The following is a 17583-nucleotide window of genomic DNA, read 5'->3' on the forward strand; positions in this document are numbered from 1 at the left end:
TATATTTCTAGATATTATTTATAAATACTCCAAACATATATAAAAAGATATTTAAACATAGTTATATCTCCATCATGTATATATCCTAATAACATAATAAAAGTTTAATAATTATAAGATCATATATAATACATAAATATCCTTATTAAATATAAATAAAAAAATATATTTTTTTTAATTTAGATTTATTCTTGAACATGTGGCATACATCATTAGTTCTTTAACAATAACAATTAACATAAACAAAATAAGGCATAAACTCATATTTTCTTTTATTAAAATCCCCAACTTTTATTTTGATTATAAAAAGGAAAAAAAAAAAAAAACCGATTTTTGACCGATTTTGGCCACCGAGTTTGACCCGCCTTAAAGGTTTGACCGCCTCAGACAGCCTCAAACCGCCTCACAGGCAAAAAACCGATTTTTCAAACCTTTACACTAAAATCGTAAAGGTTTTGGACCCCCTCCGCCTCGGAGACCGATTAATCGGCCGCCTCGTCCGATTTTTAGAACAGTGACTAATACTAATACTAATACTAATACTGATACTGATGCTGATAGTGATACTAATATTGATGCTCATACTAATACTAATACTGATATTAATATTGATACCAATACTAATACTAATACTAATACTAATACTAATACTAATACTAATACTAATACTAATACTAATACTAATACTAATACTAATACTAATACTAATACTAATACTAATATTAATACTAATACTAATACTAATACTAACACTAATACTAATACTAATACTAATACTGATATTGATATCGATACTGATATTGATACTATTAATGATACTGATATTGATATTATACTGACACTGATATGAATACTGATACCGATATTTATACCCATATTTATACTCGTACTCATACTCATACTCATACTCATACTCATATTCATATTCATATTCATACTCATACTCATATTCATAGTCATACTCAAACTCATACTCATACTCATAGTGATACTGATACTATTATTAATACTGATATTAATAATTATATTAATACTAATACTCATACTAATATTGATATTGATATTGATATTGATACTAATACTAATACTAATACTAATAGTAATACTAATACTAATACTAATATTAATACTAATACTAATACTAATACTAATATTAATACTCATACTCATAGAGATCTTCCTGAAATTTTAGTTTGCAATCTCAACAAATCCGTAATCAAGACCTACTTCATAAAACTCAATCTCGTAATATTGTACGTCGATTTCTTTTAATTGGAATATCAAACCATTTTGTTTTAGGGAAAGAGATAGTTTCTCTAAAATGTTTTTGATGATCCAAAGAATACACACACATAATGTCCTCGCTGGATTGACAACATCCATTCTCACATATGCATATTTTACTATATATTTTGCACATTATTTTTAATGTGTTTTTTCCTTCCCTGATCAATGTAGAATTTTTGCCATATAATTTATATATTTCTCTAGTTAGTATAGGTAAAAATTAATTTAACAAAGTAAAATTAAAGATATGAGAGCATGGCTTTTAAAATATTACCATTTTTACGTGTTTATTAGGTATAAAATATTATGCTCATAATTTATTTAGCATAATACACACATTGATTTGATACAGTAATAAATAGAAACCTAAATAATATCAATTTGTATATAACAATGGCAAACATAACAAAATAAAAAAATAAAAAAATAAAAAAATAAACAAATAAAATCAAGTGATCAATCATATCCTTAAAATTAATAATTTTAATAAGAATATCAAACAAATCAAATCAAGTCATTAATCATATCCTTCAAATCAATAGTTTTCATAAGAATATCAAACAAATCAAATCAAATTATTATTTTATGTTAATGCAAGACATTATTTTTTTTTTCTTCTCTAAAGCATAAGTTGATATGCAAAATAATCATTACAAATACTTATGTTACAAAATTATCAGAAAAAAAAAATCATAATGAAAGATGCGAGGAAAATTAAATAAATAAACTAATTTATATAATTAAAAAATATTAAAATAATTAATTCGTAAATAAATGTAATAAAAAAAATCTAGTTAATAATGCATTTTAATAACTAAATAATTCATTAAATACTTAATGGAATAATTTTGAAATATATTACTTATATATATATACCATTTATTTAATTATTTATGCCAATGTAAATATATTTCATTCCATTAATTGACATATTACTATTCCATTAATATCTGTATAATTTCCTAAGATTGAGTATCTAAAAAAGACAACTTGATACTACATTTTATTTCATTAATTGACATATTACCATTCCATTAATACGATAATGCATTAATAAAATAAATTAATGTAAAATTATAAAACAATATAATTACTATAATGAATTAGTGATGATATATTAGCACTCAACATTTCAATGTAGTCAAGTGAAACAAATCATGAAAAAAAGACGAAAATAATAAGTTTCCAAAACAAAAAAACGACAGGTGATCCAACTTTACACAAATTAAAAAATGAAATATATAAAATTTTAAATAGGGAAATTGCATATATAACTATATACTAAATGAGCTTGATGAAACAATATTAAAAATAATTACAGACATATATAAAGAATAGAAAATTGTTAATTGCATATCATGTTCAAATTTATCACTTCGATGACGGTCTTTTAAGGAATGAAAAAAATGAGTATTTTTTCTCGCACAATTCATATGAGATTCACGAAATTATTTTCATTCCTTTGACGCAACCGATGTCGTCACACATATCACATAGGTCGATGTTATCTATGATATCTACAAAAATAACATAAACAAACAACAAATAACATGTTAGACTAAATTCATGTATATGTGTAAATAACCATTAGACACATTCATTATATCAAAGTAATGAAATAAAGAACATGTAAAACTACGAATATATGAACAACAAAAAAATACAACATTTCCTCTTTGCAGCCATTTCGGGCATGACCTATTTTTTTATTTTTCTGTGAGTGTAAAATTCGGGTAGAGAGTATGAGTGAGTGAAATGGACTCGAATGAGGGGTATTTATACTTGGGTTTTATATAATAAAAAAGTAAATAGTAAGTTATTATGGAAATACACATTTAATGTTATAATCTTAACCAATTATTGTTGATTAGATATTTTCCATGAATTAACCATATGAATCAAAACAAATCAACTTAAATAGGTAAGAAATCAAATTATATGACATAAAATTGGGGAATTGATTGATAATTTATAGTAAAAAAATATTTGAAATTCAAAATTTGGAATCCGAAAATTTAAATTTCAAAATTTAAATGTTGTTTAGTTATTAATATTTATAAAATTAAATTAATACATATACATTAAGTTGACAAAATATTTAAACAAAAAAAATCCATGTATGGTGATTAATTTATTTATTGGTATATTCATTTAAATTACTAATGATTTGTAAAAATAATAATTATTAGTATTATTATTATTTTCCAATATTATTATTAAAAAAACTAAATTCGAAAATATATATCATAAAAAAATGAGTGTTCTATTTTATTAAAAAAAACATTCGAAAAATATATTTCGAAAAATTAAATTAAAACGTGAGATAAAAACAATTAATTCACCGTGTATAAATAATTAAATATAATTATGATTATTTCGCTACAAAAAATAGTGTGTAAAATATGATATAAATAATCGAATACTCGTTAAAAAATCGAGTGTTCTGAATTTTTGAAAAAAAATAGGCAAAAATATATAGTTCAGAAAATTAAAATTATAAAAAATATAATATTTTTAGAAATGATAGGATATTAAATTCCTGAAATATTATATATAAATATGTGGTAATTATTAAATGATTGTGTAAATGTGAAATAAGAAAGAACTTAAAAACATACCTAAATAAAAATGTCACATAATCAATTGAAGAATCCACATCATCAATTGAACTCCAACTAAGCAATTTTGATAAATGACATCATCATTTGCCAAATGTCAATCATTGAGGGCATAGATCCTCCTTTTATATTATATATAAATTTTAATTTTACATGGTGATTTAATAATTAAAAAAAAAAAGAAAAAAACCAACTGAAACATAATGTTGACCAAAAAACAACCATTCATTTTTCTCCCTAACAAAAATGCATCCAATAATATCATTCACATTTCTCAAAGAGGAGAAAAAATAAAGAAAGAAAGAAAGAAAGAAAGAAGGAAAGAATTGGTCGGTGACGATCATATTCTCTCCCCCTTTCGTTTTCCCACACCATAGCGAAAAAGAATCAGATTTAATTCATTAATCTGAGATCTAACAAAACTATGGTGTTACGACGAAAAAAATCATCACCGTTATTTTTAACGGCGTTAAAAATAATAGCAATATTGATATCTTCTTCGTCCTTCACCCCTGTCGAAGGGGTCATCGGAATGAGCTGGGGCCGGCAAACGACTCACCGATTGATTCCGTCGATGGTGGTCGATTTATTATTACAAAACGGAATCCGACACGTGAAGCTTTTCAGCCCAAGCGACAATGTCCTAAAAGCATTCGCCGGAGGAGAAATCGTCATCACATTGATATTTCCTAACGAAGGCCTCGTCAACCTCGTGTACCCTGATATTGCAGCATATTGGATTGATACTAAAATGCGATCGTACTTAGACCAAAAGATTAATATTAAGTAAGCATGCATGTCGTTTCTGAATTTACGCACCAATATTTTCGATTTTTCGACCTGTTGTAGCATATATATCTTACAATGTATGCATCAGTGGCACAACCAGCATAGGACCAAGGAGTATTTTATACAAAATATATTATATTTTTTTGTGTATATGGTAGAATTAACGGTTTCCGAGAAAACAAATAGTGCATATTTGGCCCATGCAAACATTAAATTCTGGCTTCGCCACTGGTCATATTTTTTTTTTATGATTTTTGACAGGACCATGTATATCGGGAGCGAGCCGTTCACTCCGGATAAAAAAGGGGACTCGAACTTAAACGCTAACCAAGCATTGAGGAATATTCAGGATGCATTAAAGTCCAACGGGCACATAGACGCGGTCGCAACGACCGCACACTTCACCGACATGTTGGCCCCCAACATCCAAAAGCCGTCCGAGGCTGATTTCCACCCGAATTGGAAGAACGAGATGGTGGAATTCGTCGGACTTCTTAACCGGACGAACGCGCCCTTCGTCATGGACATGTTCCCCATGTACTTCGTGTCGCAACGCGGTTGGGACATAGAGTTCGCATTCATGGACAACATGTCCAATTTCACGATCGTGGACGATGCAAACGGGTTCGTGTACACGAATGTGTTCGAGTTTGTTTACGACTCGTTCCTGACGGCAATCGCCAAGGCGGGGTCCCCGAACCTGGAGCTGAAGGTGGGCCAGATTGGCTGGCCCACCGACGGCTTCCCAGGGGCCACCACTGCGAACGCAGAGCGATTCTACAAGGGGTTCCTACCGTACGTGGCGGGGACCAAGGGGACCCCGCTCCGGCCAGGGATCTCGATCGACGTGTTCATCTACTCCCTCGCCGACGAGAACATGAACACCCCTACGCCGGGTTTCCAGCGGCACTGGGGGGTTTACAGAGCCGACGGCGAGCCCAAGTTCAACATCGACTTCACCGGAAAAGGGCGGGATATCTTTCCGACAACCGCGAAGGGGGTGGTGATGATGCCGAAGAGGTGGTGCGTTTTCAACGGGGACACGAGTAACCTGACGAAGGTGAAGTACGAGGTGGAGGATGCTTGTAAGGTTGGCGATTGCACGACGTTGTCGCCGGGTGGCTCCTGCGACAACCTCGACTTCAACACGAATGTTTCGTACGTGTTCAACGAGTATTATCAGGCTATGGCGCAGTCCACTAATGTTAACGGTACGACGTGCGATTTTCAGGGTCTGGGGAAGGTGGTTATGGAGGACCCCTCCGTCGGGAGTTGCCGGTTTCCGCTTGAGATATTGTCGGCGGAGACGGCAGATACCAACGGGGCAACTAGGCAACAAGTTGACGAGAGGTTCCGAGGGGTTTTTCGTCTTTTGCCTTTGATGTTGATTATCTTCGTGTTGGAATTGATCTAGGCATATTCCATGTATATCATTAGAAGAAAAATGCAATAGAGGTTTCAAACAATCATGATAAATAATCAAAAGGTTTCCAAACAAGAATATCATAATAAATACAACCTAATTAATAATTTGCATACCACGCGAATCGAATTCTTTGTCAATCGGTCGAAAGCTCAAACACTTTGCGTTGTTTAAGCTCCCGCGCGCGTTTAGCGTACATGGTAAAAACAACATTTTCCCACCGAAACAATTTAAGACATCGATCCGAATATAATATAGTGAACCATTGTAACCGAATTCCTCACATGCATTTCGCCGAACACATTGCGAGCCTCGTCCAGGAATCCCCGACTTGGCGTATGTAAACGTTCATCGTGGATCTGTGCACGAACACGTTGCGTGATTCGACCAGTTTCACCACGAGACAATGCGCATGGTGGGCCATGATGGCGTCTTCCGGCGGCGGGAAATACTCCGGCGAAGTACAAGTTGCAAATATTGTATTTTTAATTTCCAAACTAGTAACCGAACCCGTGCGTTGCACGGGGTTACATATTTCAATTTAATCATACCACCATACCACCATACCACTATAGCACAGTTATTAAATCAGAGTAATAAACTACAAATTGTCATAAATAGAATGTACATTTGCTTTTTTTTACACTTAAAAATCTCTGAATAAAAAAAATAAAAACAAATTAACCGTTCAGAAAATGTATGCACTTCACTGGTACCGAAGACATTAATTGCAGGTTAACAATTTCCATAGCAACATATATGAGTACAAATAATTAAAAAAGAAGATATTGAACATAAAAATACGAAGAAAAAAAAAATTACCTTTGATATTGTGTGACAATTCGAATTGAGAGTCAATACATTCATTTTAATGATATTGCATGTTCACACTCTGCAAAACAATAAGAATGCATTATACATAGTTGAATATAAGGTTTACGTAAGAAGAAATGTGAAAAACTGTAAAACAAAATTACCTTAAATTTTGAAATAATTCTTTATAAACAACATTTGTTGTATTTTTTGAAGTATTTCCTTCTTTGTCAACTATAAGTATCTTCAAACCTTTTCGACTCGTAACCCTCGAAATAGCTACGTAAAGTTGTCCGTGGGAGAAAATAGGCTTTTCAAGATATATACCAACATTTTGGAGAGATTGACCTTGGCTTTTATTTATTGTCATAGCGAAGGAAAGAACGATGGAAAATTGGCTCCTCTGAAAGTGAAAAGGAATTTTACTGTCTGACGGTGTTAACGACAATCTTGGAATGAAGACCTTTTGTCCGACATTAGAGCCTGATATTATTTTTGCTTCCAAAACGCGATTTCCCAACCGAGTAATGGTCAATCTTGTACCATTACACAACCCATTGGACTGGTCTATATTCCTCAACAACATAACATGAACACCTTTCTTCAACTTTAATTCATGGTTTGGCAGACCTGAAGATGTAATAGTATTAAAAAAATCTGGAGTATGAATGTCATGATGTGAGTCGATCCTCTCATTTGCCGTACATGGACTATCGAAACTAAGATAGACTTTCTCAATTAGCCACAATGGATGCAGAATAAATGAAAGACAAAATAAAAATTATGTTAATAAATTAATATATAAAATAATTCAAAATATATGAATAATTACCTTCACGTTGGAGTAAAGTTCTTTGCATGCGCAAGATATCATCACTCAGAAATGCCATGTTTTATCCCAAACATTTTCAGGCCGTGTCATTTGATTCGACAATAATAAAGTTGTGAACATATTTCATAGGAACTTCGCAAAATCCCATTGGCTGGCTTCTTCAATACCATATATGTACTCCTTATCATCATCTAACATACCAATTGCATAGCAAGAATCTCTAAACGTAGGATAAACAATATTATTGATGGTTCTTAACTCGGTATAAGAAGAAGGTCATTTAATTATGTTGAGTAAGATTCTCAAATAATATAATTCACCACTTCCTGGGGCTACATAATGAATTCTTCCCACCGAAAATCCTTTCTTTCGAGGAGTCCACGCACGTAAAGGCTGTTTCCAGACAAATTTCGTCGGAAATTCTGCATAAGTAAGACCATTTGCCTCATTATATGTAGAGTTTGCCTCCATCCATGCTAGAAACTTTGATCTTTGTACATGTGGTCTTTCAACAACCGATTCAAGAGGCTCCTCACCATCAAAACATACAATTTGTTCATTGGGCAGGTGAATAGGCAAACGTTCAACTGCCGGTTCTCTAAAATGAACATCGAACATAAATATTCGCCACACTGCTTCACATGGTGATGAGTATCTACAATCATAGTACATCTTAATCTCATCGTAATTTTCTGCTCCAGTTCCATAAAAAACTTGCAGTAACACGATCATGACCTTTGTTGATGTACTTGAAAAGATACTTGATTGATCTTGATTGGTTGCACCACTCAACATTTATATGCGCCTTGTACCTTTTCATCAGATATGGATTATAAGGAATCACAAATCTATTATCAACATCATTTTTTTACTTTTCTGACTACCCTGCCATTATCCCTTCTCTTGTAGAGTGAATAGCCGTCTTTATCGTTAGATGTTCGATCATTGAATTTTTTGGGGAAGTGTCTGGGAAAAAAAAGATTTGGTAGTAGACTACTTATAGTGCAACAAACATAAGTTTGCAACTGTTGAGATGAAAACGAAAAGTCATTGCCATGAAAGATTTAAACAATGTGAAACTCTTGATGTGCAAGATGTTTGAAAATGAGATATTAATGGAGGAAAATATGAAATATTAATACTAATACATTGTAATGGAGGAGTTGAAAAGTAAGTTGGAAGTTATATATAATGTGATTGGTTATATATAATGTGATCGGTTATAGATATATATAACGTGGAAGTTATATATAATGTTCAATTTATATATTGACGTGGAATCAAGCAAGTTAATACTATATTATTAAGAAAACTTAGTTAGTTGACCATATAATACTTATTTCATTTACTAATAATATAGTAAATAAATTATAATACTGATCGTTTAGGATAATTATTTTTATGTTAAAAAAGTTGTTTCATAATTGTTACTAATAATATAGTAAATAAATTATAATTATAATACTAATCATTTAGGAATCTCATTTTTATGTTAAAAAAATTGTTTTATAATTAAAGTCCGATGATTTACAATATTAGCCCTACAATTAATTTAAAATATATCATTAAAATATGTTTTAATGCATAATCATATACTATAGTTTGATTTTAAAATATATAAAAAATATTATTTGATTAAAAGAAACAATCTTTTGATATATTATAGTTCTACATAAAATCTCATAAACTATACTATGGTTTAATTTTACATCTCCACTAATACATAGTAGTACTAAGCAAACAATCTAATGCAAAATGAGAAATAAATTCCAGAAATTGATTAAAAGAGAGAAAAAAACTAAAAATCTGGACGGGAAATATATCCTAATAATATGTAAACATAAAATAATAGAATACTTCATCTACAATAATTGCATTACAAAAGTAATAGTTTGAACATTATAAAAATGAAAGAAATTAAAAGGACAAAAAACAGGAGAAAAGAAAAACATCTAAGAAAATATAAATATCTTTTCGATCAAGCTAATCCGATTCACTGCCATCAGAATCTTTGCGATCACTGAGAGAGTCTCGTCACTGCCATCATAATATTTGCGATCACTTGCAGAGTCTGACATATGTGTCTCATTCGACCAATCACTGTACTCATCATTCATGTCGTATACGAACTTGATCCTTTATGATGGTCGGATTACTCTGCATCGTGGTTTCGTACGAAATTGGATCGATGATTTCGTGGCCTTCCCCTTTTCATCATTTTGATTTTCATTGTAGATGGATTAAAATCCCGCATCCGTTATTTGTAGGCAACGATTGTCAGAGTATAATTTATCCTCATCTTCATCTGATGAGATTTCTATATAATTTGGACCGGTATTACAATTGCAAAAGCAACACAATCGTTTAACACATACAAATAATGAAATGAAGATTGAAATTAACACAAATACGCCAATTTTAGCGCAAAAATCTTTAACTAACAATTGTGGCGTACTTGAATAAGTGCGATATATTGCAGCTGCAAATTCCTATAGAAAAGATGAAAACAAATTTAATGCCGGTCAAAAAAATTAGTCAAAAAAAAAAAAGAATAAATTAAAAGAGATTAAATTGAAAACAATAAAAGGAGAAAACAGTAAAAAGAGAACAAATTCTCGAAAGAGAAAAACATGGAGAGAAAAAATGTAGTAGAAAGAGATTAAAAGCCGTCGGAAAAAATTCTAAAAATGCCTAACAAAACTTTTGAAAATGGTACACCATCATTATTAGGTTTTTTCATAATCTGTAAGTATAATAATAATTTTTGTGGGGAAAAAAATAATTTATGTGGGAGAAATATTGTTCTTGAAGAAATAATTTTTAATGGAAGAATATTTTATGTAGAAGGAATAGTTTATATAGGGCTGTGGGAGTTAAGATTGATAAACTGATTTCTTAGTGGGTAACTACAAAATAGGACATTGTTTTATTTTCCCGTGGATGTGGCAGATTTTTGTTAAGAAGAAAAATCCTAAAATTAATTTATTATATTATATATTATATATTGTATATTGTATTATGGAACGTGCATAATTTTTAATAGGAAAAAATCTAATATAAATAATAAATAGTGAACGTGTGCAAAACTAATAGGAGAAAAAAAAGGATAATAAAAGATAATGGTATGATATGTACGTGGTGTGGTGCGGTGTGGTGTGACGGGTAAATATAGAGTAAAAATTGAGATTAGAAAATGACTAAAATACCCCTAGGTTTAGGTTTAGGTTTTAGTTCAAAATATCTTCGTTTTATATATAAGATTAATTAAATTTGTAAATGTACTTTTTTATTATTAAATAGCCCAAGCATTCAGTATTCAGTAACATACAAATGAATATTAAAATAAAACTGAGAAATGAATATTAACACATATACTAATATTCATGTTGTAAAATAAATTATATATATATATATATATATATATATATATATATTATATATATATATATATATATATATAATCAGCATGCACATCCTCCTCCTCTTGGCACCTGATCACTACCAGAAATTGATTCCGGAATTCTTTGAAGATCACTGCACAAACACAAAATTAAAAATAAAAAAATAAAAAAATAAAAAAGTTAAAAAATAAAAAAAATAAAATAAAAATAATATATATATTTATTTATTTATTTTTGCATGGCTCACCAATGGGATGGCATTTCTTCTTCTAGTGGCCAACTGCAACAAAAATGACAATTTAAAAAAAAAACAAAAAAAGTTAAACTCGGGTTTTACGTAATAAATCGAACATGAAGGAAATAATATAATTTAATACACACACACACACACACACACACACACACACACACACATATATATATATATATATATATATATATATATATATATATATATATATATATATATATATATAATTATAATTAAAAAGATTTGTTACATGTTAAGTGGTTGAGAGGCAAGTGAAATTTGTGCAACACGCAAGAAAGCAGCATCTACATTGTAGTCTTCTTTAGCAGATGTCTCAAAGTAAGGTATATCCCCTTTTGATTTGCACCAATTTTCAGCTCTTGTCTTATCCACCTTTTTTCAGTAGGGAAAAAAAAATCAAATAATTGATATATAATATAATATATCCTTACAAATTTAGATTTTATTTATGCCGATTTTGCCCTTACCACGCGGCTGTTTCCACCGTCAACGTCCACCTTGTTTCCAATCAGCACAAACGGGAATGTCTCGGGGTTCGACGGATTTACCTGGAATAATTTATTAGATGAACGATATATAATAAGGCCTCGTTTGATTTCAATAAATAAAATTAAATAATCCAGATAAAATATATATTTGTAATTTTATTTAGACTCGATGATATTCTATATTTTGATAAAAGCATTTTTTTGGGAAAAAAAGTAGAAAAAAATTAATTAATTTTTGCATAATCTGGTTGAGAGGGTGTTTGACTAAGCTTCTAAGCTGTTAAAAAGAGCTTATAAGTACTTTCAAAGTGTTTTGAGAGCAAATAAGATTTGTTTTAAAAAGTACTTATACCCCAAAATGAGTAAAAATAGCTTCTAAGCTCAGTATCTATATAAACACTTTTAAAAATTTATAAAAATAAGACGTAAGAACTCATAATCAGCTCTTAAAACAGCTTATCATACGTAATAACTTATTAGATATTTAAAATAAGCTTAACCATACGGGAGACCTGAGTTTTTGCTTAGTACATACACGAAATAAGATTATTGGAAAATCTACTTAACAAACAACTTAGAATAATTAATTACATAATTAATAAATAAATTAGTGACCTGTTTGAGAAAATCTTGATGCCAATTTTGAATTGTCTCAAATGATTTAAGTACATTAACATCATAAACAAGAATGCAACAATCAGCTCCTCTGTAGAATGCAACTCCTAAGCTCTGAAATCTTTCTTGTCCAGCTGTATCCCATATCTAATTATATTTTAGGGTTTTAATTAGAATATATATAATTATATAATTATATTAATATAATTAAAATTATAATTAATTATTAATTAATTGTGACTTACTTGCAAAGTGACCAATTTGTCACCAATATGCACTTCTTTTGTCACAAAATCAGCACCAATTGTTGATTTGTACTGTGGTCTGAATTTTTTGGTTATATATCTGGTGTTTTATTACTGGTTAACAGACTACAAAAATTAATGGTTAATTCATATATATATATATATATATATATATATATATATATATATATATATATATAAAAGATGAAAGGATACTGATTCATCAGAGATGTCTTTCCCACCCTGAAAAAATAAATCATATAATTTAAAATGATAATCATATATACCTAATATGTATAATTTTAAAATGGTATGCACAAATTAATAAACCCTGTAAATAGGATGAGAAAAATAAATAAAAAAAATGTAAAAATGAAAAATATGGAGAAAAGAAATTAAAACATACCCACTGTCTCCAAGGATGATGATCTTGCGCAAACTTCTTTTCGGCGTAGTCGACATGCCGCAGTTTAGCAACACCAGAAACAAACAAAAAAATCGACCTTTTATTTCTTACCGGAAAATTAACTTATATATATATACAAACTTCGAATATCAGTGAAATATTATTAATGATGTTTCATAAGCTTCTTGATTATGCTATATGAAAGCTGTAAATCTAGAATATTCAGAAGTTGCTATAGACTACTAAAATTGTAGGTGGTTTCACAATCGTGCATCCCATGTTTATATATATATATATATATATATATATATATATATATATATATATATATATATTTGGTTGTCAAATAATTAAGAGGTGTGCAGACAGTTACGTTGAATTAAACCAGCTTAGACTCTTTCAATTTGTTGATCAAAGTGCTGTTCCACTTAGAATTTATGGCATTTTATATATATATATATATATATATATATATATATATATATATATATATATATATATAGGGTCAACTAAAAGGAAAATGAAAAGTGATTAAAAAAAGGTTGGATTGAAACTTATTGATCTTGTGAGTTACGTTCACAAGTCAGGTGGTTGAAAAGGTTTTGGAAAAGCTAAGGTTGGAAGCTGATCTAAAAATGTCAACTTTTTTTAAGTCAACCCAAAAGTAAATGTCTCATATTTTGAATCTAAACTTTTAATTCAAAAAATGGTGGTCTTAATTAATTTGGTTTATTTTTAAGAGAAATATGTTTTTATATTATCATTTCAAATCTACTTTTGTCAAATAGAAAAAAAACCGCCCGTCACACTATGGGAGATGGTCATGCCCGAAATCGGTACATTAACCGCAAAGTCGTAACACCTCGTTTTCCGAGAGAGCTAATGATTGTTGGGTATTTTGGAGCTAAAAGCCGCGCGTAGAATAATTATATTTTCTTTTTTTTTTCAATGGAAAAAAAAGAGTCAAGATATCTCATAATTTTGTGGAATTAAGAGGAGTAAGCCATGGTTGACTTTTATTTATGTATACACAATGAATTAATTGTTGAAATTTGATATAAATTGGAAGCTTCCCAGATGGTGGATTGTTTGTCTTGTATTAGGGTTTATCGAGTAATGCATGTCCAATCTTATACGTATATATACGTATATCCAATAATGCATATATATTGTATAACATATTTATACAATCACTTGTTCGACTCGAGCTCGATTGATCGCAATAGTCACGAACTCACAATAGAAACACTAATTAGGGATGTTTATTCAGTAATAGGATGTTAGACAAAAGTAAATACCTCAAAATTTGTTTTTATAGCCGATTATTGAAATTTGAACGACAAATTCAAATATACCGATTTCATGAAATTTTTAAAGTTGAGTCCGAAAGTTCAAAATAGGATGTTTAGATTTTCTTAAAAAAAATTATATATATATATATAAACAAAGATATTTTCATTTTTTTGGTCCACAGGAGTTTATTATTTACATATTTGCACATATAAAATTTAGGGCAAATTACACTTCACCTCCTCAAAACAACTCCTTTTTGCAGTTTCCCCCCCTTAAAATACAAAAATAAGACTATCCCCTTTGAATATATAACTCGTGCACTTTGCCCCAAATGTGTATTTTCACTCTAATTATTGTCGGATTTGACTACATTGGAAGAGTAATTTCGTCTTTTAAGGCTTTAAATGCCATCTAACCTTTTTTTACCTTATCTTACGATGATTACGAAGAACAAATTAAGAATAAATTTTGTCGAATTTGGAAGAGAATTTTATGGAATGTGGAAGCGAAGTTCATCAAATTGGGAAGAAAGTTTTGTTAATTCGGTAACCCTAATAACTTGACATATCCACCTTTAATTCGGCGAGACATAGACCGAAAATACACATTTAGGGGAAGTGCACCGAGTTGTATATTTCAAAAGGGGACACTCTCATTTTTGTATTTTGAGGGGGGAACTTGCAAAACCGGATTTTTTTAGGGTGCGAAGTACAATTTGCCTTAAATTTTATAGTATTTATTTTTAAATAAATATTTATGGACCACAAGAGTTCATCTTATGTGGTGACAACTGCACACAGTACTAATTGGCCCCTCCAAATTATCTGACGTCAGCATGATGACGTCACTCTTATTCATTCTATTTTTGCCACGTAGCTTTTAGAGCACCTAGATGGTGTACCTCCTGGAAATGTTCAAGAAGCTGCCCTCCAAACACAAAACAAAAAAATAATGATAAAATAATTAAAAAAAAAATAAAAAAAAAAATTAATTATTAAAAGCTTAAAATTAATCACCATTTTCTACATAGCCAAGAAGTCATTTTTTTTTCCACAAAATCAATAATAATGTTCAACTCCACAATGGCCACTAGCTCTCAATTTCAAAACCCTAATTGCTATGATCAAGTGCCCTATAGTTTGGATCAATTTAACGATTCGCCGTATTTTCGTATAGCTAAGTACCTCTTATCCAACGAAGACGAAGGCTCCGGCGAAAACCTCTTTTCGGAAAACGAGAATATCTCCGAAAATTTTATAACAAACGACTCCATTTCATCTTCGGATCCAGTTCCATTGTCACGTAATGTGTAAGCTTTATCGTATATCACCGTATTACACATGTCGATACATATATATGTATGTATGTATTATAATTATGTAAATTGCATGATGTAGAAAGTGTAAAAAAAAATTGAAGAAATGCAAGACGCAAGAGGAGCGAATAGTAAAGTTTGCGTTTCGAACGAAAACGGAGCTCGAGTTTATGGATGATGGATATAAATGGAGAAAATATGGGAAAAAGATGGTGAAGAGTAGCCCTAATCCGAGGTGAGTCCTGTAATATTTTTAATTACATGTGACTCCATTATTTATTTATTTTTTCTTTCTTTATTACCCTCTCCTTTTTCTTTTTAAGATAGATGCACATAAATTAAATAAATTGGATCAATTTTAATAGAAAAGACATTAATTAATGTCCTTTAAACTTGGTAAAAAGATAATTAATTACGCTATGAAGCTCTAAAACGACATATAATAATACTACGAAAAAAATAAAGAGCTAGATCCTTTAATTCGTAGCATGAAAGTATTAATGATTATATTGATGAATTTATATATATATATATATATATATATATATATATATATATATAAAATAAGAAATGCATATAGATAACTAAATAATATTATATATTATGGTGGTCTTCAACCTAAATAATAGGCTTTCTTTGTCAATCTGCTTCACCAATTTGTCAAAATGTTTTCTTTATATACGACAAAATTGTCACTGTTTTAGACGTGTGTATATATATATATATATATAGACACACACAGAGATATATATCGTATGCATACAGACCAGTTGATTCTTTTTATTTTCTCTTGACTGAGATGTAATATCAGGAAGAAAAAAAAAGGGGTAAATTACTACCGCCCCTTGAGTTAGAGGTCTATTTACAAAAGAAACCCTCGCTTTTTTTCATAATTACACGCACCCCTGCAATTTGAAGATTTCTTACATAAACACCCTTTTGTACGGGTTAATTTAAGATATTTACAAACTACATGGGGCTGGATGTAATTTATCAAAAATAAGGGTTTTTTTTGTAATTACAGTACCTTAGGGGAGGTGGTTGTAATTTACCAAAAAAATAGATTGAATGTGTTATATATTTAGGACCACAACACTTTATAGTTTATACATATGTAGCTTGTTATGTTTTGGTATATATTTCTATTTTGGTTCATCATAAAAATATAAATTTCTATCGAACCCCTATTTTGGTAACCCTTTTCAATTAAGTTCATAATTATTGATCAATAATATTAACCTTGCATTATTATAACTATTAATTATTGACATAAATTAATCATTATGAATTAATAGGAATTATTTCAAGTGCTCAAGTGGAGGGTGCAATGTGAAGAAAAGGGTGGAAAGAGATAGCGTTGACCAAAGTTATGTGATTTCAACTTATCATGGGATTCACAATCATGAAATCCCCTAATTGTGTCATTTATTCTTCTTAATAGTGTTTATCTCTATTTAATTATGTCCAATAATTTAATCATTTTTTTTTTATAATTTTCCTTTTTTTTATATATGTTTTTTTCATTAATATTTGTTGAACTAGTTTACAATATATATTGTCCAAGATTTTTTTATACATGCATGTACTATAAGTTTGTGTTGGTGTCAATCGTGCCGGGTCTACCCGAAGCTTGATGACTGAGGTCGATTTTATTTTTGATAGACGAGCCTAGTAAATTAGAAGCTAGGTCGAGTTTGAGTCATTATATTAAACTTGAAAAAAATTATGCGCTGAGTTTAAAGCATGATTAAATACGTAATTTAAATATTTAATAAATTTAATATTTC

General features: G+C 29.8%; 3 protein-coding genes across 3 annotated transcripts; 2 read left to right on the forward strand and 1 right to left on the reverse strand.

Annotated features, from left to right (window-relative positions):
- The first annotated feature begins 4144 nt into the window (after positions 1-4144).
- LOC148766147 (glucan endo-1,3-beta-glucosidase 8-like) lies at positions 4145-6170 on the forward strand. Its single transcript, XM_088826526.1, has 2 exons — positions 4145-4691; positions 4956-6170. Exons 1-2 carry the CDS (start codon positions 4330-4332, stop codon positions 6106-6108), a joined length of 1515 nt encoding a protein of 504 aa, XP_088682652.1. The 5' UTR covers positions 4145-4329; the 3' UTR covers positions 6109-6170.
- A 5002-nt stretch (positions 6171-11172) lies between these two features.
- On the reverse strand, positions 11173-13471 carry LOC105972913 (ras-related protein Rab7). Its single transcript, XM_088826527.1, has 8 exons — positions 13189-13471; positions 12999-13025; positions 12783-12882; positions 12538-12684; positions 11902-11982; positions 11664-11806; positions 11411-11443; positions 11173-11296 (listed from the first exon to the last, which is right to left on the reverse strand). Exons 1-8 carry the CDS (start codon positions 13242-13244, stop codon positions 11224-11226), a joined length of 660 nt encoding a protein of 219 aa, XP_088682653.1. The 5' UTR covers positions 13245-13471; the 3' UTR covers positions 11173-11223.
- A 2020-nt stretch (positions 13472-15491) lies between these two features.
- Positions 15492-17284, forward strand: WRKY51 (WRKY DNA-binding protein 51). The gene is made up of 3 exons (XM_088826731.1): positions 15492-15790; positions 15879-16031; positions 17092-17284. The coding sequence occupies exons 1-3, from the start codon at positions 15549-15551 to the stop codon at positions 17210-17212; spliced, it is 516 nt and encodes a 171-aa protein (XP_088682857.1). The 5' UTR covers positions 15492-15548; the 3' UTR covers positions 17213-17284.
- The last annotated feature ends 299 nt before the right edge of the window (positions 17285-17583 follow it).

The sequence above is a fragment of the Erythranthe guttata genome, chromosome 12 (genome assembly GCF_056151865.1).
Source record: "Erythranthe guttata isolate IM_541 chromosome 12, IM_541, whole genome shotgun sequence".
Classification (NCBI taxonomy): Eukaryota; Viridiplantae; Streptophyta; class Magnoliopsida; order Lamiales; family Phrymaceae; genus Erythranthe; species Erythranthe guttata.

Bases quoted from the DNA above. Each gene is read 5' to 3' on its own strand.
- LOC148766147 (XM_088826526.1), top strand. From the start codon at position 4,330: ATGGTGTTACGACGAAAAAAATCATCACCGTTATTTTTAACGGCGTTA. The intron at 4,692-4,955 runs GTAAGCATGCAT...GATTTTTGACAG, and splicing joins GACCAAAAGATTAATATTAA to GACCATGTATATCGGGAGCG.
- LOC105972913 (XM_088826527.1), bottom strand. From the start codon at position 13,244: ATGTCGACTACGCCGAAAAGAAGTTTGCGCAAGATCATCATCCTTGGA. The intron at 11,444-11,663 runs GTAACAAATCTT...TTTTTGTTGCAG, and splicing joins GCCTCTCAACCACTTAACAT to TTGGCCACTAGAAGAAGAAA. The intron at 11,297-11,410 runs GTGAGCCATGCA...GTGTTTGTGCAG, and splicing joins GAAGAAATGCCATCCCATTG to TGATCTTCAAAGAATTCCGG.
- WRKY51 (XM_088826731.1), top strand. From the start codon at position 15,549: ATGTTCAACTCCACAATGGCCACTAGCTCTCAATTTCAAAACCCTAAT. The intron at 15,791-15,878 runs GTAAGCTTTATC...TGCATGATGTAG, and splicing joins GTTCCATTGTCACGTAATGT to AAAGTGTAAAAAAAAATTGA. The intron at 16,032-17,091 runs GTGAGTCCTGTA...ATGAATTAATAG, and splicing joins AAGAGTAGCCCTAATCCGAG to GAATTATTTCAAGTGCTCAA.